The 25,520-nt window shown below is 37.8% G+C and overlaps 1 protein-coding gene across 11 annotated transcripts in view; it reads right to left on the bottom strand.

The window, feature by feature from the left end:
• ARMC3 (armadillo repeat containing 3) overlaps positions 1-25,520 on the bottom strand; it is a 110,239-nt gene that overhangs the window by 35,556 nt on the left and 49,163 nt on the right. For all 11 annotated transcript variants that reach the window (XM_016962367.3, XM_054659373.2, XM_063817574.1 and 8 more), the window contains 4 exon segments: positions 21,303-21,455; positions 21,097-21,202; positions 4,428-4,677; positions 769-905 (listed from right to left, as the gene is read on the bottom strand). In XM_016962367.3, coding sequence (XP_016817856.1) covers positions 769-905; positions 4,428-4,677; positions 21,097-21,202; positions 21,303-21,455 — 646 coding nt within the window.

The raw sequence follows: 25,520 nt of genomic DNA, 5'->3' as shown, positions 1-25,520 counted from the left end.
TGTAATTCTAGCACTTTGGGAGGCTGAGGCGGGCAGATCACTTGAGGTCAGGAGTTCGAGACCAGCCTGGCCAACACGGCAAAACCTTGTTTCTATTAAAAATACAAAAAAGTAATCCCAGCTACTCGGAAGGCTGAGACAGGAGAATTGCAAACCCAGGGGGCAGAGGTTGCAGTGAGCTGAGATTGCACCACTGCACTTTAGCCTGGGCAACAGAGCGAGACTCTGCCAAAAAAAAAAAAAGAAAGAAAAAAAGAAAAAGAAAGAAAGAAAGAGAAAAGAAATGAAACTTAAAACGCTATTAGCTGATGTGTTAAAGGCAACAAACTCATCTGCTTTTGGTCAACAGAACTGATTGGTGAGGGTGGTGAAATGCGGAATTCTGGTGAAAGTTTTAGATGGGTGGGAAAGAAATAGAGGTGATAGACACAGCTCGCCCATTTAATTTTAGCCTTGAAAGTTGGGAGACAAATAGAGTTTGTTTGGCAGTAGCAGAAGAAAGTAAAAGAGAAGCATTTATCAAGATAAAGGGGTTAGAAGAAAATACTGAAGGTGATTTTTTCAAGGGCAGTGAGGGAGCGGTGAATCGGGACCCCCTTGCCTCCAGGTGGTTCCTTCCAAGCCAAGGCCCGCCCTGGGGACATGCAGCGCTTCTGCGGACTGAGAGAGCAGCGGAGACTTGGCTTGAAATTCCTTGGGCCTAAAGAGTGTGCCTCTCCATCTTCTGCTCTTCATCTGAGCCAGAAACTTGAGATGGCATCCACTCACCCGAGCCTGCATAGTTCATTGGCCGTCAGCTCGTCACCAGCACAGACCATCACTGCCCAACTGGCGTGCTTCCTCACTTCATCATTCTTGGAGCGTAGCAGCTCTACCAGGGGCTCCAATCCACCAGAATTTCTTAACTAAAAGCAGAAACCAAAATGTTACACATTAAGAGTGTAGAATGTAACTATTTGTGCTTTTAAAAAAATCTCATTATTTGATTGCTAAAAGGTTTTAACTATGTAAAAATGCTTCAGAATGTGTCTATCTTTAGGTTTATTAAATTCAGGGGTGAAAAATCTATTGCAAACCCTTACACAGAGGAGCCCGGTGTTCGGGCCCCGGGAAAGTATCCCAGGGAGGTCATCCTGATTTTACGTGGGACGGGGACTGCAGCAGGAGTCTGTCTTCTCACTGCCCACCTGTGGGATGCCCGATGCTTATTCACTCTGCTCCTGAACACTGACTGTTCATTTGGCTCTGTGATAGACAGAATAAGGGGCCCCCAAAGATATCCTCATCCCTGGAAGGGACTCTGCAGAGATGATTAAGGGTCTTGAGATGGGGAGGTTATCCTGGATTAGCCAGGAGGGTTCAGTGTAATCACAAGGATCTTTATAAGAGGGGGACAGAAGGTGCTGGAAGCAGAAAAAAGACTCGTGATGGAAGCAGAGGTTGCAGTGATGCACTTCGAAGATCCAAGGAGGGTCACAAGCCAAGCAATGTGGGAAGCCCCTGGAAGCTGAAAGGGCAAGGACATAAGACACAGCTTCAGACTTCTAACCTCCCCAACCATACAATATTCGATTTGCATGGCTTTAAGCCACTAAGTGGTGGTCATTTGTTACAGTGGCAATAGGAAGTTAACACAGTCCCTAAGATTGAGGCTGGATGAACCGATGCCAGCAAGGACCCCCCATGTCACTGTGCATGGCCACCAAGTCAGCACTGCAGCCAAAGCAACACTCAAGCAATTCTCCAGAGAAAGACCCATCTTTGCTATCTATACACAGTGTCTTCTCTTCATTTCTCAAAGGACTGAAGAGGAGAAGAAAAAGAAAAGAATTGGATAGAACTTCATTAATTACATTATTAAAAGGCATCACTCATGTATAAAATTATTCCAATCAGAAAAAAAAAGATTGGGCAGAGTTCTTGTCTCATGTCTGAAATGTAATGCTGCATTATCTATGCGCCTGGAGGATAAAAAGAATGTTCTTATTCTACCAGCTTGAATGTGTAGTATCCTAAGACGGGATCCCTGTGGAATCTCTTCCACTTTCAGTCACTCTCATCACAAACACAGGGGCCCTGGTGGGGCTTACTTGTTATCACACATTACCTGGACGGCTTAGAAAGTTCACCTGAAACATCCTTATGCTTAGCAAGCATAAGGTATAATATGAGATAGTAATCTAACACCACATGTCCTTTAGGCAAAGATTTAATTTATTCATTAATTCCTCCATTTATTTGTTCACTCATTCACTTAACAAATGTTCATTCAGCATATATTATGTGCCAGGTATATATTAATGACATGGACACAGGGATGAAAAATCTAAGTTCCCTTCCCTAAAGTCTCAAGGATCTTGTAGTTTTTTACACAGAACCAAAAAATTCAAAAAAGGAAGACAAGGGGTGCAATGGGAGCATAGAGAAAGATGTACCCTAGTTTGAAAACTAAAGTAAAGGCCTTCTGGGGGACAGGAGGGTAGAGCTGGATTTTGAAGAACTAATAGGAATTTATCAGGTGGGGGAAAAGGGAGAAAGCAGAGAAATCAAGCAGGTATAGCTGTGAGAGCAGAGCATTCTGACATAATTACAAGCAGTGTGGCATTTCTGGAGTGTAGAGTTCCACCTGGACAGAGTTGGAGCTTACACCTTTAGGTAGGCAGGTGCAGGTCACGGGGGCCCCTGCAGATGGTGCTGAGCAGCTTAACGTTCCCATTGAGGATGTGCAATGATGTGACCAGGGCCACAGGTTAGAAAGACAAGCCTGGAGCCAGTAAGGGGAATAGGAGGGGAGGGAAAAAAGTAAAGGGTCTCCTGCATATTCCAGGAACTAGGTGGGCTTCCCTGCAGGCTGCATGGAGGTATAAACAGGACCCTTGTTTGTCACTGTGCTCCTGATACCCAGCAGAGCACCTGGCACGCAGTACTTGGTAAATACATATCTGGTGCCTACCACTACCTGAGTGGGTGAGCACAAATGAAGTGAGTCAATGGGAACAAACAAGGGAGACAGAATAGAGATCAAGGAGACAGAAGAAAAAGATTAGGCTGTTGTTTGGGCAGACAGCATGGGCCCAAGCATGTGAAACTTGGGCTCTGGACTCAGATGTGTTCTCATATCCCTGACTCGCCACTTACCACGTCTGCTTTGAGCATATTTCTTTAAGCCTCATTTTCCTCATCTGTAATATGTGGATTACAAACATACCTATCTCAAATGAGGCTTAAATGCATGTAAAGTGCTTAGCACTGGCACATAGTAGGTGCCAAATAAACGTTGGTTTTGTTATTTTTATGGGACAGAGAAGAACAAAGTCCCAGGCTGTTCAAATGAGTGCCATGGTGACATGAAAATGTGAGAAAACTGAGAAAAATAAAAGTATGTTTGTTGATTTAAGTGCAGTTGTATTTTTATTCTTTTAGGAGGCAGAGTCTTTTTGTAGAGATGCGGATCTCCCTATGTTGCCCAGGCTGGCCTCGAACTCCTGGCCTCAAGCAATCCGCCTGCCTCCGCCTCCCAAAGTGCAGGGATAACAAGTGTGAGCCACTGCACCTGGCCTAAATAAAGTTTTTCTGAAGATTTAATAGGATCACCATAAATTATCAAGGACATTTTTATATAATAGATTTTCAGATAAATGCAATTGTATGTTTTAAAAATAAGAAATATAAGAGAAACACAAGAGTACATATAATAACCCACATGTATAATTTAAAGAGTCCTAGTAAAAAGCACACCTGTTTGTCTACTATCCAACTTAAGAGATGACCATTTCAATGACACCGAACCCCTAGGTGTTCCACCCAATTACATACCCCCCTTTCTCCCTACAGAAGCAACCGCTTTCTTGAATTTCGGATTCAGCATTCCCTCAATTTTCTTTATAGTTTTAACTTATATGTATGCATGCCAAAACAGCATAGTGCTTAGCTTTGCATACTTTTGAACGTTACATAAATGGAATCATAAGTATGTATTTTTCTACAACGTGTTTTTGCTTGGCATAATGCTTGTGAACTCATCGCTGTTGACATGTGGGGCTGTAGCTCATTCATTTTCACTGACATGAGATTCTATTTTATGGCTACAGCACGATGCATTATCTATTTTCTTAACAATTGGACAATTTGTTTGTTTTAGATATTATTTGTTTAGATATTATAAACAATGCTTCCTGGTACACAGAGGCAACAGATTCTCTTAGGTATATACTTAGAAACAGAATTGCTGGGTTTATAGGGCATGCTCACCTTCTTTGCTAATAAAACAAACAAGACAAGACAATGCCAATTCGTTTTCCACTGTTTTACCGGTTTTGAAGGACTTAAATGACAGGTAGGTTCAATCACTTAAAAATGTTTCCAATGAATCCACCAGTAGGTACTAACCAGAAAAATGAGAGAACACATGTTATTAAAATTCTCACCTCAGTCCGGGCTTCAACGTCACACGCAGTTGCGGTGACAGCGAGAGCAGCTTTGCTCTGCACGACTGTGTTTGCAGAACGCAGTGGGCTGATGATGGCATGCATGATGTCGTGATTCTGTATGTTCAGGCGCAGGGGCTCCTGCATGGCCATGTTCGTTAATACTGTAGCAGCGTTGGCAATGGCTCCATCTCGTTTACTAGACAGGACGTTTATTAATGGATCAATACCATCAGCTTCAGCAGCAGCGCTGAGTAAATGAAGGAGAAATGAATGTGATTCATCTGAATTCAAAAAATTATCTTTGGAGCATGCAACTAAGCTGCTAAAACAAATGAGTACAGAAATACGATTTTAGAAATAAATTAATTTGCCATGCAATGAACCCAGAATTGAGTGCTAGTGATTTAAATGGAGTCTGGGAAATTTTGAGCTATGAATGAATTTAAATAATTCTTTTTCTACTTATACAGCTTTTGGTTATAGAAAAATATATCATTACTACTTTTTAGAAACCTCAGAAATAGACGACTACTACTTCTTAAAAAAAAGGTACAACCATTATTATTATTTTTATTTACTTATAAGACCAGGAAATTCTATTTAAAGAAACTCTTGTGTGATTTCATACATGAACCATAAAATTCTTAGAAAGTTTTCTTGAAGATAAAATATTCCTAGCTATTAAGAAAACAAAAGCCTTAAATAGTAGGAATGAGTGAGCATGGGAACTCCTGATTTAAGTTAAAATTCATTAGCCTGTCTTCCTCTTCTTCAAATTAGGTTGTTAATTGTAGGCAAAGATGAACAGGTTTGAAATCAGCAAATCATTCTGCATGTGAATACTGCTTTTACAAATTAAACATTAAAGATCAAAGTCATGATATGTATATAAATAGATAATTTTAGTAATGTAGGCATATTCAGTTATTAAATTTCCTGTCTCTAGTATAAAAAGACTACAGTTACCATTAATATACTAACATTTTTTCACAATTAGATAGCCTAAATCTTCTTTTAGGAACACAGAATAGTCCTTGTTTTTGAGCACCCGGTTTTCCCAGGCAGTCTCCCATCCAAGTTCTAGCCAGTCCCTACCCTGCTTAGCTTCCAAGATGAAGCCAGGGTGGAAGGGCTCCAGACACCAGCTGTCCTTATTTTTAAATCAGTTTAAAGCTCACAGGTAGTAAAAATAAAAATTAGAGCATTTTAATGAGTGGAAGATACTTAGTTATGTTCTTCAATGCTTGGAATTGCTATAAATAGGAGATGTTCCAAGCAATAAGATAAAGAGAGCATTCTGATTTTAAAGGGAGACCCAAAATTCTGTTTTCAGAATCCATTTAAATCATCATAGTAATAGAAGTCAAGACAAGAAAAATACTTGAGATGTCAATAATATGAACATCTAAGTTTTTGACACATTTTTTCATTTAGGACTATATAATAATAACCAAAATTTTAAAAAAAACAACTGAAGCTATATGATTCAGCCCATCATCCTGTACTGTGATGAATTAAATTTAATTTGGTACTGTCACTTCAATTTGCTTATTGTGAAGGAGGACTCACAACCCCAAGAAAAGAAGTTATGACAATTATCCATCAGAGAGGAGGTAAATGAAATCTCCATAAAGAGACTGGTAGTCATAGGCGTAAGCAGGCTGTGACTGGGGCACCAGCTCTGAAAGAAACTGAACCACAGTGACTGGGCAGGAACGTAATGAAGAGGGACAGCAGCTCTGGAGAATGAAGGGCTCAGTTGGTGTCACCCGCGCAGGACCACCTCCCACCCTGGCTTATATAAACCAGTCCATCAAACACACCACATCCCACAAAGGCAGGGCCTTGCTTCGTTTCTACTCATTCTCCAGTCCTTGTACATTTAACCCTTCTTTGGTATCTCCCATTCTTTCTCTAGGATGACGTCCCTGAAAATTAAAATTTGGTTAGATGACATGTAACCAAAATTGACCTCTACAAAAATATCCAAAGGCCCTGTATCACTCACTATAATAGCCTGAGGGTCAGCATTTAATTTCCTTTCCTAGGGGATAAAATAAGCATTCTTAACATAATTTCACTTTTCATCTTCTCTCCTATTATTAATTGGCATGGCATTCATTAGGTTTTATGAAAGAGGGAGAAGTTGGAGGTTCTAATATATTAGTTTATCAGAAACATCTCATATTTTTGCAATGGAAATACTGAATACCTTTTACAACTGCCAGCAAAAATGTTAAATTATACATATTTTCTAATTAATAATATATACTTAACCTCCTTAAAAATCAGTTTTTTCCTTTGACTTATTTTTCAGGTATTTAATGCAATCAGCCCCTTAAACCAAATACCTTGTATTTGTTAATCATTATAAACATGCTTGGCCAAAATGCATGATTCCTTTGTCACTTGGTGGTTTTCCCTCGAGAATGTTCACTTTTTAAAACATCCTGTAGAGTTAAGAAAGAGCATACAATCGCAGGGTACTTCAATGGCATCCAGGATAGAAACAGAAGTATTTTAAGTAAATGCAAACAATAAATTCTCAAATACTTTGTCTTTTGTGTGTACCAGGGAGTTTTTGGAAAACTAAAGGAGTTCGCAGGGTCATACATCATCTTTTTCGTTCATCTTGAAAACTAAGAAACGAAGAAAAATTGGATCATGGAGATACAGGAGTTTACATCAGGTATATCCGAACAGTCAGCCTTTCTGCTTCGATTTTGTTTCTTTCTTTCTCCTCTACAAAGGCATATTTTGACTTGGTTCATTTATATCTCTACCTTCTGCTCTTTTCTTTGCTCTTGATGGAGACAGTAAAGCGAAATGCATAAAAAACTAGCTGTTTAAAAAACCAAAGATTCTAGTACACAGTGGAATATAGCTTTTACTAAATTGAACATAAATGCCAGCACAGAAAGAAGAATCGTGCAGGCACAGCTGGCACAACCTGCATTATATGTACATATTTGCCCATAATTTGCTATATGCAGCACTAAGTCTAAAAAGAATAATTGAGATTAACTTATTATGGTGGTAAATTAAACTATTATTCTTACCTTAAAAAAACTAATTTTATATACAGAAGTAGAGTCCAGAACTTGTACTTTAAAAAACAAAAAAGAATTGAACAAAATTCTTTTGAAACAAAATTGTTTGTTTAAAAAACAAAAAAGAATTGAAGTAATTCTGTTTATTTCAAACCTCAGACATTCTGTTGTATTTTTCCCTGTACACAAGCTGAAGCCTGTCATATTTTTAAAGCACATTTTGGTTTCCCAAATAGTATAGCATTATCCAAATGAATGGGATGGAAGTCAAACTGCTTTGTTTTAAAATCCAGAATTATAGGGCCATATGTCATCACAATAATTTGAAAATATTTTCTGATATTTACTATCATTAGTCTCCATCCAGTTGGAGTTTAATCAAGTAAGAGTTTAAAATGTAAATTGGGAAAAAAACAAACTAAAAAACAAATATGGGAATGTATGAAAACATCTGTTTATATCATTTGATATATGTAAACAGAGGTGAAGCTTGACATGTCATGTGACATCAATCTATTAGCAAGTCCTGACTATTTTCCTCCTCCATATTTCTCAAATCTCTCCCTTCTCTCCATCCTCCCACAGAATCCAATTCAGCATCCTCTCTTGTGGGTTGATATAAATAATCTCCTAAGAGGTCTCTCCTCACCCCCTCCAGTCCTTCCTCCGTCTTACAGCTAAAGTGATGTTTTAAAATTATAATCATATTGCTCCCCTACTTAAAACTTTCACGGTTTCCCATTGCTTAGGATAAAGTTCCCAATTTTTTCTTTTTCTTTTTTGTTATATTTTTAAATTATGTTTCTAGAGATGGAGTCTTGCTACGTTGCCCAGGCTAGTCCCAAACTCCTGGCCTCAAGCAATCCTGCCACCTCGGCCTCCCAAAGTGCTGGAATTACAGGAGTGAGCCGCCATGCCTGGCCTACCCCCAAATTTCTGACATGGCCTCCAAGGCCTTACACAAGCGGTCCCCACTTCTCACGCCAGCCCCATGCACCCCCCGCCCCTCGCCGCCTCTTCCTGTTGCTCCGTGCTCTAGGCTTCTCTTGCAGCCTTCAATATGCCAGGCTCTTTCCCACATCAGGGCTCCCCTGCGCTCTTCCCATTTCCTGACATCCTCTTCCCCCAGGACAATGCCCAGCCCTCTTTCACAGCTCAGCACAAATGTCTTTTCCTCAAGGAGGCACTTCTGGATCCCCAAAGGAGATTTCTTTTTAACATGAGCTCAGAGCATTTGTGTGCTAAATATACACATTTCTTTTTGTTTAAAAATATGATGTTCTGGCATAAATGTTTACATCAGAAAAAGTAACAATTTAAAAATGTTATTTTGCAGCACTCATGAATGGAATTCAGCAGATTTTTCATTCAAATGCCCAAGCCCCACAATAAAAGAGCACTTACAGAAAGGATGCTAAGAACATCACTGAGGAAAAATTCAAACACAAATAGCGTCTATGGCTCACTAAAAATATTGTGCGATTTCACGTCTGTGTCTTTGCACTTGTGGTCCCTTTGTCCCAAACACCCTTCCCTATCCCTCTGGCACTTGTGGCTGGAGAACACTAGCTCATTCTTCACTCTCTGCTTACCTGTCCCTTCCTCTGCAAAGTCATCTGTGACCATCACGGCCCTCCTTGTTAATCACTCCCTCTGCTGTGCTATGTCTGTACCTGGTACTTACCTCTTAGAGGTAATATTTGAGTCTTATTTATATTTCCGATGCTGAGAAGATCAATGTATTTTAATTGACTCGAATCAACTCAAGGTGAGTGAGCAGAAATTCGCTGCAGGTATCAAGAAGAAGGGAGGGGGAAAGTGCTTAGCTCAGCTTTAAGTTTGCAAGAAGGGATAGGATCCAGCAACACTGTGATTTCCAGTTTTATCACTTACAGCTGCTCTTGAAATTGGTTCATTTCCTCCCTGCCCTCATGCTTCTCCAATTATACAGTGAGGTAATTTTTAGATGGTATTCAAGAAATAAAATTTTACACTTTAGACAACTTCTTGGGAATATATTCATCTCTTTTATCAAGGGATGTCTCTATTTTGTCTTTGCAGACATTGTTGACTCTGTTTATTTTAGTGTGCACCAGATGACACCATTTGGTACCTTTCAGAGTTGAATCCTTGCTGCAATTTGAGGTTCACATTCAACCCATCTGCAAAGTCTAGTAACATGAATCAAGGGTGACCTTGGGCAGAACAGAAATCTGCTTAACAGAGCCCACATACAGGGTAATATGTGGAACCCGATGGAACAGATGGTGATATTGGCAATAAGAACCTTGTTTGTTAACAGTGATTACAACCATTCCCACCAGCATGACTTTTCATATGTCTCCGTGAGTTTTGTCACACCAAGGAAGACATATTGGCGGCAGACACTCTGCAAGTGGTCAGGGGCGGTGTGTACGCAGCAGCAACTCAGAGCTGGCATTTTTAAGCCTTGCCGGCTGCAGGAAGTCTGAACAGGTGGAACACTGGCCGTTATGATAAACAGGTCTCCTGGTTATCACAGCCAGATTTGGAATGCTGTAAACAGAATTCCTGACTCTTGTTCCAGCCAGTTTCTCAACAAAGGTAATGATCCAAGAAGTGGAGTGTGTTTGCTAAATTGGTCAATTTCTGAGTCCAGAACAAGGATCATCCCGCCACAGCCCCACAGCTACAGGACGCTAGTATATGTGCCCCTAAACTCTGGCGGAACTCCAGGTTGACAAAACTAGCCAAGAGAATGTTCTTCTTTTAAAGAAATATTATTTAAGAAGTTTTTCACAATTAAGGGAGACAACCAATTAATTGTAGGCATATGCTTAAAATGAAGGTTTTAAAATTAACATAATTAAAGTAAAGCCTAGCCACAGGGGAAAAAAATGTGTTTGCATCTATAGCAAAATAAGAAAAATGCCCCCCAAAAAATGCTAGGAAATATGTGAAACCGAATTGATTACATCATATTGATGCACCTTAGCAGGTTTCATTTTGAGACTTTCAGAATTCGCTTTGATGTTGCAGCCGCGGTGACATTATGCTTTCTCAAAGAGAACAGCATGACTGCAAAGAGAATAGTGAGTGCTACCCCAGCACTTCCACAAAGAGCATGCATGTTTTTGCTACCGATTTTGAGGCAGTCAATCAAAGTCTGGGGAAATCAAATGTAATTTCCTCCCAAGTGACACAGAGCCTTTATTGACCTATCTGTTCAATCACAATACTTCACTTCCATACATGCTACCTTGTTTCAAATGCTAGAATGCCCTACTCATAATTAACTACCTGCCATCAGCAAAAAACAACTCTCTTTTGCATGGCTGACTTGTCTCCTAATAAAATAGAAATGATGGTCAAGGAGTTAGGATATTCATAATAAATGACTTTTGCAGCTACCAAATGTTTCTGTTTAGCCTGGAAATCAGCGTATTTACATATCTGTCAATGACAAGGGATACAATCCCAAAGTAATTAGAGATACCATGTTGTTGATTTTCTTAACTAAATAATAAGGATGCTGAATGCTCTAGTGCCACAGCAAACAAAAAAAAATCCCTGCGCTTGCCAGGACTGGTTTATTCTCAGCAGCTCAGATGTCACTTTTTCAGAGAGCCCTTCCTTAACAAGCCCTGTATCATTCTCTAGGCCCCCTTCCTAACCCCGGGGTCATGGCCCTCTCTCCACATTGTGCTGTTTTAAGTTTACCTATACTGTAACAATTCTGCAATTACCATTTTAAAATTACTTGTGTACTGCTGGCCTCCCTGACTGAAATGTAGGCCTGATGTGTTCCTTTCCTGTGGTACCCCAAGAGCCTAGCACAGTGCCCAGCAGGTAAAGGATACCCAGATAATGGTAGAATCATTACCAAAAAAAACCCTAAAACAAAACAAAAAAGAAAAAAAAAAAAAAACCTACAGTCAAGGTGGTAAGTTCCCTGTATTTTGGGGTGAAATGATAACAGCTGTACAGACGGATCACATCTGGCCCCCAGTGGAGGAAGCTGGATTCCAGACTCCCTGTGATACTGGTTAGGGGGTAATCTCTTACATGCACAAAATACAGTAGATTATATAGATTCATTTTTACTTGTTTGTTTCATAGTCAAAAAAGACAGGATGCAGAGAGACTAAAACTTGCTCAAAAGTAAGTTAATCAACAGAGACCGGAAAAACAAACACATGGTTTTCTGACCTTTGATTTATTAGTTTTTACATTTTTCAACCTCTTAAGCTTTAAAAAGTATAGTATTTTCAGGAAAACAAAAACCAAAAGAATTTACTTGCTTTAGGACATCATTCCTTAGGGAATGGAAAATGAGAAGGAGGAGGAGGCAGAGGAAGCAGAGAGGAGGAGGCAGAGGAAGCAGAGAGGGGGAGAAGGGAGACTAGGGAAAGGAACCCAGGGAAAAAGGTGGAGGGAGGGTCAGAAGCAAAGAGAAAGGGAAAGGAAGGGATGAAAGATGATTTCAAGGTGCCTACTGGAGTGAGTACAAGGAGTGCTGGAGGAATTCAAAGAGGTCATGAATTTCAGCACAAGGGAAATTTCTGGTGCGGAAAATGTGGAGAAGTTAAGGGTCCTGGCGGCACTGATGAGGAAAGAATGAGAGAAAAGTTGCCGGGGTGGAGAGTAAGAGGTTCAGCTCCTACCAGCTCCCTGGGGACCTACAGAACAGACCACCTCTGTGACTGTGAGTAAGCACCGGGCCTTGGTTTCCTCATCTGCAAAATGGGCATGACAATAATATTCCTTCCCCCATAGCACTGCTCTGGGATTTAATGATATATTCCACTCAAGGACTTAGCTTAATACCTGGCTGATAACTGCCAGCTTTCAACAACATCATCATCCTCTTAACATTCAGTGAGCCACAAGGGTAGAGAGTTTTAGATCATGGAAACGTAAGATCATATTGTAAAACTTGTGTGTGTGCATGAAAATTTCATTTTCAGACAATTTTTAGCTAAACAGCAAAATCTCCTACACCTGCAGAGCTAGAGCTGGGGCAGTTTCCTCAGAAATCCTACTCAAGCCTTTCCACTCAAGTGTAATCAATGAGCGGTAAGGACCATTTCCAGTGTGAAGAAAAATCAAGAGAAACGATTAACATAAAAAGTCAAGGGTTGGTAAAAATAACCTTATATAGGTTTAAGTATGCTTCAAATTGGAAGGGGGGGAGGAATCACACAATATAAAGATTTCCTCTGAAAATCAGTAATGTTGGAAATTAAACCTGAAAGAGAGTACTAGCAACTTTAAAACGCGGTTATGCAAATATCAGTCTCTGCACTGTAGGTAATAAAAGTAGCATGGACAATTTTCTAATTGAACATTTTATGGGATTCACTTGGCCTCACAAAATCAGTAGCTAATCAAATTCAAACTGTTGGTCAAGGTCAGGTGGGCATCCACTGACATGAAATGGGGATAGGGAATCCACTTGTTCTATTGCAAAATTCAGCTTTTCATTCTATGTTTTCCAAATTCAGTATGATTTTTCCAATCCAGTATAACCAAGGTTTAGAATAAGATTCCATCAGACAGGGAGGAATCTAGGCTCTACGGGGCAGAAAGAAAAGCATCCACTCAGTAAACTTGGACAGAAATAATGCAAGAATAATTCTCAGGTTTACCATGAGGACTTTTCCCATTTATTTTATCTATTAATTTCAGAGGACTTTTAAGGTATTAATTAATATGTTAAATACATTCTTCCAGAGCTCATCCTTAATACAAAACAAAACCTCCTAAAAACGTATGAAATTAGCTAAGTTATCTTGCAAGATACCCATCTTGTGAGTATTCTAATTCAAAGGATCTAGAATTTTACAACAAAGTGATATAAATAAGAATGTAAAACAAAATCTATTATACAAAGTCAAGAGCAAAAAATCAACTCTAGAGAAACCATAATAGCAATGAGATTTCTTAGGTTATGTTGTTCAAGAGAATTACATTTATCCTATCTGGTTATATAGCACAGAAGATGTCCAGCTACCCGTACAATGAATGCGTCAAAACATTTGTAAATGACTACACCTTAATAGGGGACAAAGTCAAATACAAGCATCTGTTAAACACACGTTTAGCAGTAGAATATTATCTCTAAAAGCACCATGTTGAAATGATTTTAAAAATGTTTTGGAAATATTATCTTAGGTACACTGGAGAGTGTTCCAAATTAAATTAACGTACGTTTCATTAAACTACAGAACAATCCTTCCATTACCTTTTTTGCCCCTCCCCCAACGTCCTCCTAAACGACCACTAGGGGTCAGTATGAAGACGCAGTTTCTTGCATTGTTAGAAAATGGAACTCTCCGAAAATGAAAAACCCTATGCAACAAAGACAATAGCTGTACAACCTTAGCAATATTAAATGCAACCTATACATCAAGTCTACAACACGAACTTGCATTTTTCAGGGGACTACGTTTTAATTTTTTAAATCACTGTGGATTATCTCTATGGTCAATGCTTCTTTAGTAAAAAGTATTCTGAATGACAGGATTACTTATGTAAGTGGGTCTGTGTAACTGGCCAAGAAGTGTGTTCTAAGAATAGGGTGTTAACATTTATTTTTCAAAGGGTGATGGGACACATGTCTAGCCATTTCATCTCTTCCTGTACAGGGATGGAGAAGGAAAAGTGGAACTTGTGGTTTGTATTTTGCTAACTTTAAGAGATTTCTCCCCCCTTCAAAATGACCATCATCATTCACTGCACTCAGCCTTCATTCCACCATGAAATATAGGCAATTCTAAGGAGAAACCATTAGCCTAAAATCAATAGAATAAAAGAAATGGTAACAATAAATACACAATACATTATCTTCCCACCAACTTTACTGAATGGGAGAGAAATTTTTCAAAAGGTTTGAAAAGTGCTTTCTATTTCTGCTGGAGAAACTTAACATTCCAGGAAATCATTAAGATCATGCCCCTCCCTGACAATACTGAAATGATTGATAAGGACTTTGGTCACTGTGAGTAAATGCAGCACTGATTCTTGTTGAAGCACTAGATGAAGTATTGACTTTTCTTGAAACACTGTGTGAAGTTCTGTATGTGGCATACGTTCTAAAGTTTTCTCTACAAATTGCATGGCATTCTCAGGCATGATATTCCATGAATAATTCTAATAAGTATTAAAATTAGTCAATGCTTTATTTCTATGTTAGCGAAAAGAATGTTTAATACTGATAATACAAAATGACAAGTTATCCATATATAACGAGGACATTCTAAGCTTCCCAAAGCACTCAAATGTACATCCATATAATTTGGGGGCATTCTATCTGTTTGTGGAGTCCCTTTGGAGTGTACTGCTTACAATTTCATCATTCCCTTGTGCGGTCCTGACCATAGGGAACACAACAGCAAGACAGTTTCTGGGGAAGAGCTTTTTGTCTCTGGTATTGTAGAAGCTGGCAATGGGCCAGTAATCAATCAATTAATTTTTTTAGTCACCACTATATGTGCTAACATTTAGAACTTTCTTGGGTCACTGCTGTCATGTAAAGTCAGAAGGGGTACAAAAAATAAAAAATAAAAAGCAAAGAAATGGTAATAAAAGGGTTTCTAAGATTTAGGTAAATCACTCAGTTCTTCATGGGGATGACATGGAATAATTATGAAGAATCAGAGTTAGTGTGATCTATGTGTAAACAAGGGACTCATGATCATGCATTTACTGTAACAAAACTTCAGTTCTCACTTCTCTATAGTTATTAAAATAATTGTAGTTATTACTGTGTATATTTTTATTTTGTTCATTGCATTTTATTTCCTAAGATAATTGCATCTTTTGAAAACTATCTAGCCAACATTTATACTAATCTTTATTAGTTCTGAACATTTATTCTAATCTTTTCATAGTTTACCAGTGGCCAAATTTAGTTAGCATTGCCAAAGGGAAGTGAAAAACACTGAACCCTTTTTCTTCTTGGAACAACTTAAACTCTAATTCTGATCAGATCCAACAGATGGCAGTGATGTTATAAATTAATAGTTAAAAACATTCTTTTAATATGTAGGGTCTGCTCCTCAGAGAATAAGTCTCTCAGTACTTGCATAAATAATATGGAACTTTGATATGATTAATTGGATAGAAGCATACAGGATAAATGTAACATGAAATTTAGCTGAAAACAATATTTCCCATGTCAAAAATAAACGGTTTTCTCATTTTCAAAAGGCATTACAAATTGTTAACTGTAAAAGAGATTAGCAGTATACCAAGAAAAGATATGTGTCCAAACAACTACATTTTTCTATAAAATTCATTATTGCTTCTTGGTTTCCATTTTTATTTGTTCCTTTCTACAGGCATTGTTTTAGCCTTCACACCTTTTATTTATTCACTTAAAAATTGTTTTACTTTGCTTTCTCCTTCTTTCACTGCTAATAAGTGAATCTGGCTGTTCTTGTCCCCTTTTACTATGCCTTTATAAAAATAGTTATTTTTATTCTTATTCATTGCCTTTTCATATTTGTACCCACTTTAAGTCATCTTTATTCTGTAGATAATAATTAGAAGTATCAATAGGAGGCTCTTATAGGGAAGCCTCCACTGTTGCTTCTGTTTTCCAAGTTATATAAAAACAAAGAAAACAACACTGATGATTGCTTTCTGTTTTAAGTAATGGCCATTATTGATTGTTTGACAACAGACTTTGTTTGTCAAATAGACTTTGTTTTCGTCACTTTTCTTTTACTTTTGGGTTTTTTGTTTTGTTTTGTTTTGTTTTGGGTTTTTTTTTTTTTTTTTTTTTTTTGAGATGGAGTCTCACTCTGTTGCCCAAGCTGGAGTGAAGTGGCGTGATCTTGGCTCACTGCAACCTCTGCCTACAGGGTTCAAGCGATTCTCATGCCTCAGCCTCCCATGTAGCTGGGATTACAGATATGCACCACCATGCCTGGCTAATTTTTGTATTTTTAGTAGAGATGGGGTTTCGCCATGTTGGCCAGGCTGGTCTCGAACCCCTGACCTCAAGTAATCCACCCGCCTTGGCCTCCCAAAGTGCTGGGATTACAGATGTGAACCACCTTTGCCCGGCCATTTTTTGGTTGTATTTTTGATGTAAGCCTATTTTCCTTCGAATGCCTACTATGGGATGGACAGTGTTCTAGATGCTTGGGATGCATCAGCGAATTAAATAGGTGAAGGCTGCTCCCTTCATGGATGCTAGTGGTTGGTGTGTGGCGGGGTGGGCGTGCAGTGCAGGGGGGTGGGGGTGCAGAAAATAAATGATGATAAGTGTACCAGGTGAGTTACATGCTATGTTAGAAAATGATAAGGGTATGTGAAAAGGGCAGCAGGGAAGGAGCGTTGAGAATATGCATGTGTGGAGTGCAATCTTAAGCCGTGTGGTAATGCTAAGTAGCTTCGCCAAGGTGACATGGTAACAGAGATGTAAACGGGGTGAGGGAGAGAACCACAGCCTGCATGGGAAGAGGTTTTCCAGGCAAGAGGGTGTCACTACAATGACCTAAGGCAAAATACTCCCGGAAGCGGAATTTACTTCCAGGATATATTTTATGTCTATTTTACTCTACAACATTAGCCCATTTGTAAGTAAAAGGATTCATGTTTGTTAATAATTTTTAACTACCATCCATATCCACGTATCCATAACTCAAATACCTGGAAATTTCACATAACCACAACATACATGAGAATTATCTGTGGGGGTGGGGAATGGCCTCTGAGAAGCAAAAATTATGTACATACCAAAGAGGCATCAGGCCCTCCTGTATGGCTTTTGTGTACAATTTGATAAAGCTGGGTTACCTGGAATCCAGGCTTTTCATGGACAGAAAGGAAGGATTTGAAAGGAACTCTGACAGGGAGGAAGTTAGAGCTCTGCCAATCAGATCCACTGATAGCAGTGAAAATGAAAAACTGACAGCTCTCAGAAGCTTGATAAGGAATCAACAAAATGCATCGAAGGTCAAAGGAGCTGCCCCCCCCGAATTTATACCCAGTGAGTGGGACAAGTAGCCCCCCTTCCCCAAGGGGCACTGAGAACACCTCCGAGGGTCACATGGCAGTCACTTAGTCAAAATGGCAACCATAACTTTCCCCACCAAAGTTTAATAACAGCGTAATCAGTTCAAAAGGCTAAGAGGGAGCTCGATGCAGAGGCTCAAACCTATAATCCCAGCACTTTGGGAGGCCAAGGTAGGAGGATTGCTTGAGCTCAGGAGTTTGAGAGACCAGCCTGGGAAACATGGTAAGACCCCATCTCCAAAAAAAAAAAAAAAAAAAGAAAAATTAACTGGGTGGGATGGTGCATGGCTGTAATCTCAGCTACCTGAAAGGCTGAGGCAGGAGGATCGCTTGAGCTCAGGAGGTTTAGGCTGCAGTGAGCTACGATTGTACCATTGCACTTCAGCCTGGGCAATAAAGTGACACCCTGTCTGAAAAAAAAAACAGAAGGTTGAGAAGGAAGGATTTTAGAAGATTTTAATTCAAATTTATCGCAAATTTTTAAAAGTTTTTTTGGATTAAAAAAGTAAATTTTTAAAAATCCACTAAACTTGAGTATCTAAGAAACCTCATTCATAAAGAATACCAAATGGGTAAGATCTTTTGGCATCAATTAAGGTGATGATCAGATTACTTCAATAAAGTTGAAAATCTTCTACATAGGGCTATGAATGGTCTGATTATTTATTTATGATTGCTACTAAAATTGCTCATCATCATACTATTTTATTACATTTGAGTGTATTTTTTTGTTCTGAGAAAGCAAGATGTGTGAAAATCTGAAATCAGATACATTAGACTATAAATTAATTTACATAAAGATTATAAAATTCTATTTTTAGATTATAAAAAGATTTTAATTAAAAAAAGCATTTGTTAGTTTTACAAAAAGCGTTACCACAAGTACATTTCTCCTTCCCTGGGTTGATTATTTAATTTAGAAAATTTTGATCTACCCACAATTTTCCAAGCAAAAACCTATTACATAAAGGAAATTGCACCAACATTATATGTTACCATGACAACACCAGCGATTACTCAATGCATGAAATGAGCCTCCAATTCCAGAAGATGCCCTGAGTTTAATAATTAGAGTTTAAAAATTCACTTTAGGCACATTAAGATATGCGTGTAGGAGAAGGGTTACATTTTAACTACACAAAATTAGTATTTGCAACGCTTATGTGCATTTTTAAAAATTAGGATAGCAATGATCAGATATTCAAACATCTATCAAATGCACCTGCAGGAAGTTAACTCTGGGCTTTTGTCTCCTATGCTACTTACGTATGACAGAAAAATAATTAGAAAACCTTGATTCCAACCACCCCAGCAGCAAAGCCACGATGCTTCCTGGGGAAATGATTGAATGGACCGCTACTAAAAGTGATGCCAGAAATACTCACCAATGCTGAGTTTAAGCTAACAATTTTTAAAAGACGATCTGAGTAGAAAATTATTTTATTAACAATAACCAATCACATTTCTAGTCACTTCTGTTATATTTGGCTTTACTAATTAAACTCAAGGAGGCTTCTAGAAGGACTATGTGGTTTATTCGTGTTCATTCCTTTTGATTGACTCCAGAATCTTTTGCAACCTCAGTCTTCAGCATTTGGCATAAATCTGTCAAATTTGATTCCATATCCTCCTCAAAAGCATTCATCTTCAATATTTTTTAGCTCAGAAAATCCCAAGTAAAAATTATATAGACCTCAAGGAATATTCAGAAAGCCACTTTCATTCAAGTTCCATTTCCCTTACAAAATACAAAATTAAAAAAAAAACAGAATGGACAGTATATAATAGGTTAAAGAAATAACTGCAATTGAAAATTTACAAGAATAAAATTATATTATGTAACTAAAGTTGACTGTAGTAGAGAAGTCAGGCATCATTTAGTCCTGACTGACCTTTCTATGGTAACAAAATGGAACTATGAGTCAGATGACAAAAATCTGTAAAATAGATAATTAAACTGAGAAAGATAATCTGAAGGAAGTCCCTTTTAGAACTACTTACCATCCTAATTTTCTATGATTTTATGTAAAATAAAGCAAAAAATATAAGCCAGGCAAATTCACATCAAATCAAGACACCTATACACTCTGGAGGCCTGTTAAAAGTATTCTAGATCATATACACATCTAAATGGACTGGAGAGAGAAATGGTTTAGTGTCTCTGATAAGATTTTTTTTTGCACTGTGCGACCATACTGGAAAAGCCACTGAATATGCTATTTTCAAATTGCTACTTAGAAGGACTCAATATTCCAGAAATTTGCATGCTTTCATAGAGATAATGATGACCCTTAATTTAGGAAATTACTGTGTCAAAGATTGTAGCTATTAAAGGAACACAGTTTTGTTTTGACACTTAATGCATTCCTCTTATGTTTTTATCAGGCAGTTAGATTTGTAGTCATTGCATTAGGATCTTATAATTTGTGTGGGAGAATAGAAAGGGAAAGAAAGGCTAAGAACTATTAAGTATGTGATGGAGGCAGAGGGAGATTTATTTCAAGTTAGAAAAAGGGTAATTTTAGCCATGATATCACTAAGCAATAATAAATGAAAGCTAACTAACATACCAAATGAGATGGAGGCAGGGCAAATAATTATTTTATTTATGGAAGCTGCCTTCAATAAATTCTTACTGTCTTATAAGGCAGTCTTATCTCCTATAGAGGAAAGAACACAGACTTTGGAGTCTGACAGACCTGCATCGATTTCCAGCTCAGCTATTTCGATAAAAATGTGTACCTGGGAAAATTAAGTAAGCTTGAAAAGTCTCAGTTTCCTCAACTGCTGGCAGATTATTTTGATAATTTTTAAAATGAGTATAAATTACACACCAGAGTGCTTGGGATATAGAAGGCATTCCTATTCCTTAACTTTTCTTCACAGTATTTGCCCATAATATGCTTTGGTTTGTTTGTTTGTTTGTTTGTTTGAAGCGGAGCCTCGCTCTGTCGCACCCAGGCTGGAGTGCAATGGCACGATCTCGGCTCACTGCAGCCTCCACCTCCGGGGTTCAAGCGATTCAGCTGCCTCAGCCTCCTGACTAGCTGGGATTACAGGCACATGCCACCACGCCCAGCTATTTTTTTGTATTTTTAGTATAGATGGGGCTTCACCATGTTGGCGAGGCTAGTCTCGAACTCCTGACCTCAAATGATCCACCCACCTTAGCCTCCCAAAGTGCTGAGATTACAGGTGTGAGCCACTGACCTTTTAAATGTTTCTATATTATCTAATGTTTATACCCTTTTAAGATGGATCTTTAAGCATTTTTCCAGATTTATCAAATGCTCATCCGATCTTGTCTTTAACATTTCCAGCATTATTCAGTCTTATTTGCAGAAGCTTCTACAAGAGTCCTCTTGGTCCCTGAAATCAAATGGCCTGCACATTTTCCCAACAAACTCAGAAACAGTTAAGATTTTGTAATATTTTTGGAAAACAGACCCATCTGATGATTCCGTTTCATAAGGGATTCTGAAGAATAACCCCAAGATAGACCATCTGAAGAAATTCATAGATGATCGTGAAAGTCAATATACTAACAGGAGAACATCTTGGACTGTGAATTGTCCCACAAGTCAGTGCTGGGTGAGGATCTCTGAACTTACTTTGCATTAGCAGGGTTGCAAGTCGTTAGGTGTGCCAGGGCTAGAGCTGCCGCTTCCCATACCTCTTCATTGTCACTTTTTAGCAACTGAATTAACTGTGGAATCCCTACAGAAAGAGAAAGGTAAAAATGTGACTTTTAAAATGCCCATGTGCACTAAAATACGGTAACCTAAAAATGCTCAAGAGTTGTTTCCAGTTGACTTACCCTGATTATTGAAAAAATCTTTGCTGCCTGAATTCTCACACATTGCTGAAATAGCTTGGGAAGCAGCAATTTTAGTTCCATCATTTTCAGAACCCAAAAGGGCTACAAGGCACTTTTCAACCTCTTGTTCATGAAAAAGTTTTCTATTTTCAGCTTTCATACACCAAAGGGAAAAAAATTCAGAATTTTAATGCAAAAACTGCGAAGTATTACTACTTTCCCATACAAAGTCTAATAGGAAATCAAACAATTTGGTAGTTTTAGTACCAGAGTCTAAACTAGACAAAATCTACAACTATTTAACTTTAGAATACAGTAATTATGCAAAATGAATCATGGATGTTTTTTCCTATTCCCTTGTATGAGATCAATATTACGGCCAAGGAAAGTCTGTAATAGGAAAAAGGCAAGTTTTTGGATTTAGCAAGCATTGATTTAACACCTGTCATGCACCTGACCTGGTATTCAGTGTTCACAGGCTATTTGTTCACTAAGGACAAAATCCAGTTTATTTGATGGTTCTTTTAAATATAAAACCCAATATTGGAAGAATGCCTAAGATGTGCAAACTGGTGAGCTAGATGCTTACGACCTTCAGGAGAAGAGCAGAGGAGAGGAGAAAGTAAAAATGAGTTGTAAAGTATGATCCCGAGTCTTAAGAAATTTATAGTCTTATATCAAAATATAATCATTTTTTTCTCAAATGACAATACATACTTAAGTAGCAAAAATTAAAATAATTATTTAATTAAATAAAGTTATGTCTAAGTACATACCATTCTATTCATCCCATTTAAAACACTAAGTTTGAAACCAAAGTATTTTTAATGTTCTTTTGTTCCCTAAACATTGTTTTCTCTTGGCTTCATTTGATTTTTTTATAAATGACAGTCTCATTACTATACTAACGTAAATACTGCATTAAGCTAAATGAGAACATTAAAATAATTTTTTGTTTTGTGTTCTATTCTATTTTTTATGTTCTAGCTAATTCTAAAGAAGTTCCTCTTTATTAAAGTATGTTCTAGAAAAAATATATTAAATTAAACTGTTTTGATGAAATAAAGATGTACCAGGGACTGGTATAAAAAGAAACAACCTACAAATAATTCCTTACTAAATAATTTGGTTCCTTCAAAAAAACTGTCATAGATTTGTTTATTTATTAATACCCTTTGTAAAGTTTATAAAATTAGCCTTTATAAATTCTATTTTTGTGATTAAAATGGAAGAATGTGTGATATGCACTCTTAAGATATATAAGAGAAGAATATTCTATTAGAATAAGAATTTTTGCAAAAAAATGCTGATAATAATTTAGGTTACAATATTTACATGTGGAACTCATTCATTACTTATACATATGTTAATTAACTTGTTTTTTTCAGAAATATTTTCAGAAATTAACATCAGCTAGGTTTCCATTGTAAAGTTATGATTTCTCCCTTCCTTCAACGATGACTCAAAAAAAATCGTCCTTTTTCGCAGAAGCAGTATCACGTTTAGATGGCACCATATTTGCAAATACTTTTGGCCTTTGTTCACCTGATACACAGATATATATTAAATAATCTGGCCACAACTGGCACAGGCTAAGTTATTAACGCTCCTGCTCATTCGTTTTAAACCAATTATGAACCATGTCCTGTAATCCTATCATTTTAATCTCTTGTTCCTTTCATTTACCATTAGAATTCAGGCAGGCCATAACTTTTTTTCATAAAAAAGCTTCAATTAATACTTAACTCTAAAGTATGTGGCTCCGAAAATGTTTTAAATATACATGGTTCTTATTATTTTTCACAGAATAAGTAATATCCAAAACTTTTCCAGAGTCTCTGACCTAAAATGCTTAGATTTCTCATTAAGATTTCCCTGATGGCTCTAAACCAAATTTTCTAAACAGAACCCTCTTAGCACGGATTCTATCAGGAAAACTGGCCAAAATGATTAATTTGAAAAAACGAACTTTGGAGTATGTAGATGTTGCATTCAGAAAACAGTAGATTTACAATTCTTGAAAAGATTTTTTAAAATAATTTAAATAGATACTGAGGGCAATTAGTTTCTCAACCTTGCTGGGACTGTTCTCAAAATGCAGCTGTGTTCACTAAACCTTAAAAGTGCTGACTGCAGCGTGGCTATAATAGATTTAAAAGATGAATTAACATATTAACCAAATACTTTCCTTGAATTGCTACACCAAGGAGTATTTTTGTGATTTAATTACACAGATCATAAAGATGGCAAGATAGTTATGCTACTAATAGCATAATGTCCTTTAAAAATAACATTTGTTCAGTACCCCTAAAATAAAAAGCGTGACGTTTTCTTACTGGAAACAAATCTGTATGTAATGATGCTTTCCTTCATCCATTCTCAGAAGTTGCTATTGTGCCACTTTTGCTCCTGCTGAGATGTTAATGCCAGTTCATAAACCTCATGGCAACATGGTAATTAACACCTTCCTCCTACTGGTACCAGGTCAAAGGCATATTGATTTGGGCTTTCCACAGTTGAGATGCATGTTAAAAGTTTACTCAACAAACACTTAAAGAAAGTGTGTTTATGAGTTTGGACGTTTCGACTGTGTTTCTGACATACAATGACAATGCATGACCTTGTCTAAAAAAATATTCTTATGATGATGGAAACTAAAAATAAGTGTATAAATTGCTATTGATAGTTACATTGTATAATAACAGTATAAGGAGCAATATTTGTCAAAATCTACTTATAAATGGAGTTTTCTAACTGTGGGAAATTTTTTAAACTTCTTCATGATTATATGCTTTCAATACAGGAATATTAGGATATAGCTTTCTTATTCATTGTTAAGTTTTTAAGAGTTTGCCACTGTAACTAATATAAAATAAGACATGTCTGATGAAGCTGGCTGTGTCTGGCAGATAGAGGTCAAGGCAGGCAAGAGTTGATATACAAAGTAGACAAATGATAGGGTTTGGCTGTGTCCCCAAACAAATCTCATCTTGAATTGCAGTTCTCATAATTCCCACATGTTGTGGGAGGGAACAGGTGGTGATAGTTGAATCACAGGGCCAGTTTCCCTGATCCTGTTCTCCTGATAGTGAGTTAGTTCTCACGAGATCTTATGGTTTTATCAGGGGCTTCTCCCCTTTGCTGGGTATTCATTCTCTCTCCTGCCACCCTGCGAAGAGGTGCTTACTGCCATGATTGTTAAGTTTCCTGAGGCCTTCCCCAGCCCGGCAGAACTGTGAGTCAATTAAACATTTTTCCTTTATAAATTACCCAGTCTCAAGTATTTCTTCATAGCAGTTTGAGAACAGACTAATACAACAAGAAATACAGGTAGGACCTGAAAAGAAGGCAGAATCTAGAATCCAGGCAGGAGGAAGAAGTGGATATGGTAGATCTGGCCAGATAATAAGAGTTAAGAGGTAAATAAATCAACCAAAATAGAGGAGAATAATTAGGCAATGACAAAGATTTAACCTATCTTCTAGCACTGGCCTCAAAGATGTTGGTTCTGCCCTAATATTGTGTTCTGGTCAGAAGTGGGCAGTACTGCCCAAAAATGTCATGGCTAAGGCAGATCAGAGTCCTTAGGGGAAATCCTGCTTCTGGAATGGAGAGATTTTCTCAAAGCTCTGCACTTCCAATGAGAAGAGCATTCATTCATAATAATTTATTGGGATATGTGAACAGAGAGAAAGTTTGAATCTTCGTGGAATCATCTATCTTTCTAGAGGTTCCAAGAATCAAGCTTTCAGACCAGATATCTCCTAGACTATAAGAAAATTAAACCACCTCTGCATTCACTGAATTTGAAGACCTACCTGGCATACTTTTTCAGTTTTTGTAGAGTTGCCAAAGATGAAAACAATTTAAGAAGGAAGGAGGCTATGTCAGAAGGGATGGAGGAAGATTACCAGTTGAATAAGTTGAATTATAAAATGGAAGCTTACACAGTAATAGAGGAAACCTGCAAGACCATGGTGAAGGAGCCCGACTTTAATACAGATGGGCAGTTGGTTGAATGATGTTAAGGTAGATCTGGGAAATGGAGGTTCTGCTCAGCAATGGAAGTTAACTTTTGTGCTGTGCTTGCTTGGTATTCCATTGAGGGCCGGGTTACTTTAGTTCATGCACAGGTTGTTGCTTTAATCTACCATAGTGGGAACAGGTGAAGGTCTGGTGTGAGAAAACTGGTAGCAGATGTAGAGCAGAGTGGGCTAT

Source organism: Pan troglodytes, chromosome 8, assembly GCF_028858775.2.
Source record: "Pan troglodytes isolate AG18354 chromosome 8, NHGRI_mPanTro3-v2.0_pri, whole genome shotgun sequence".
Lineage (NCBI taxonomy): Eukaryota > Metazoa > Chordata > Mammalia > Primates > Hominidae > Pan > Pan troglodytes.
Note: the sequence above shows the minus strand (reverse complement) of the source record. Positions and strands in the feature narration are given on the sequence as shown.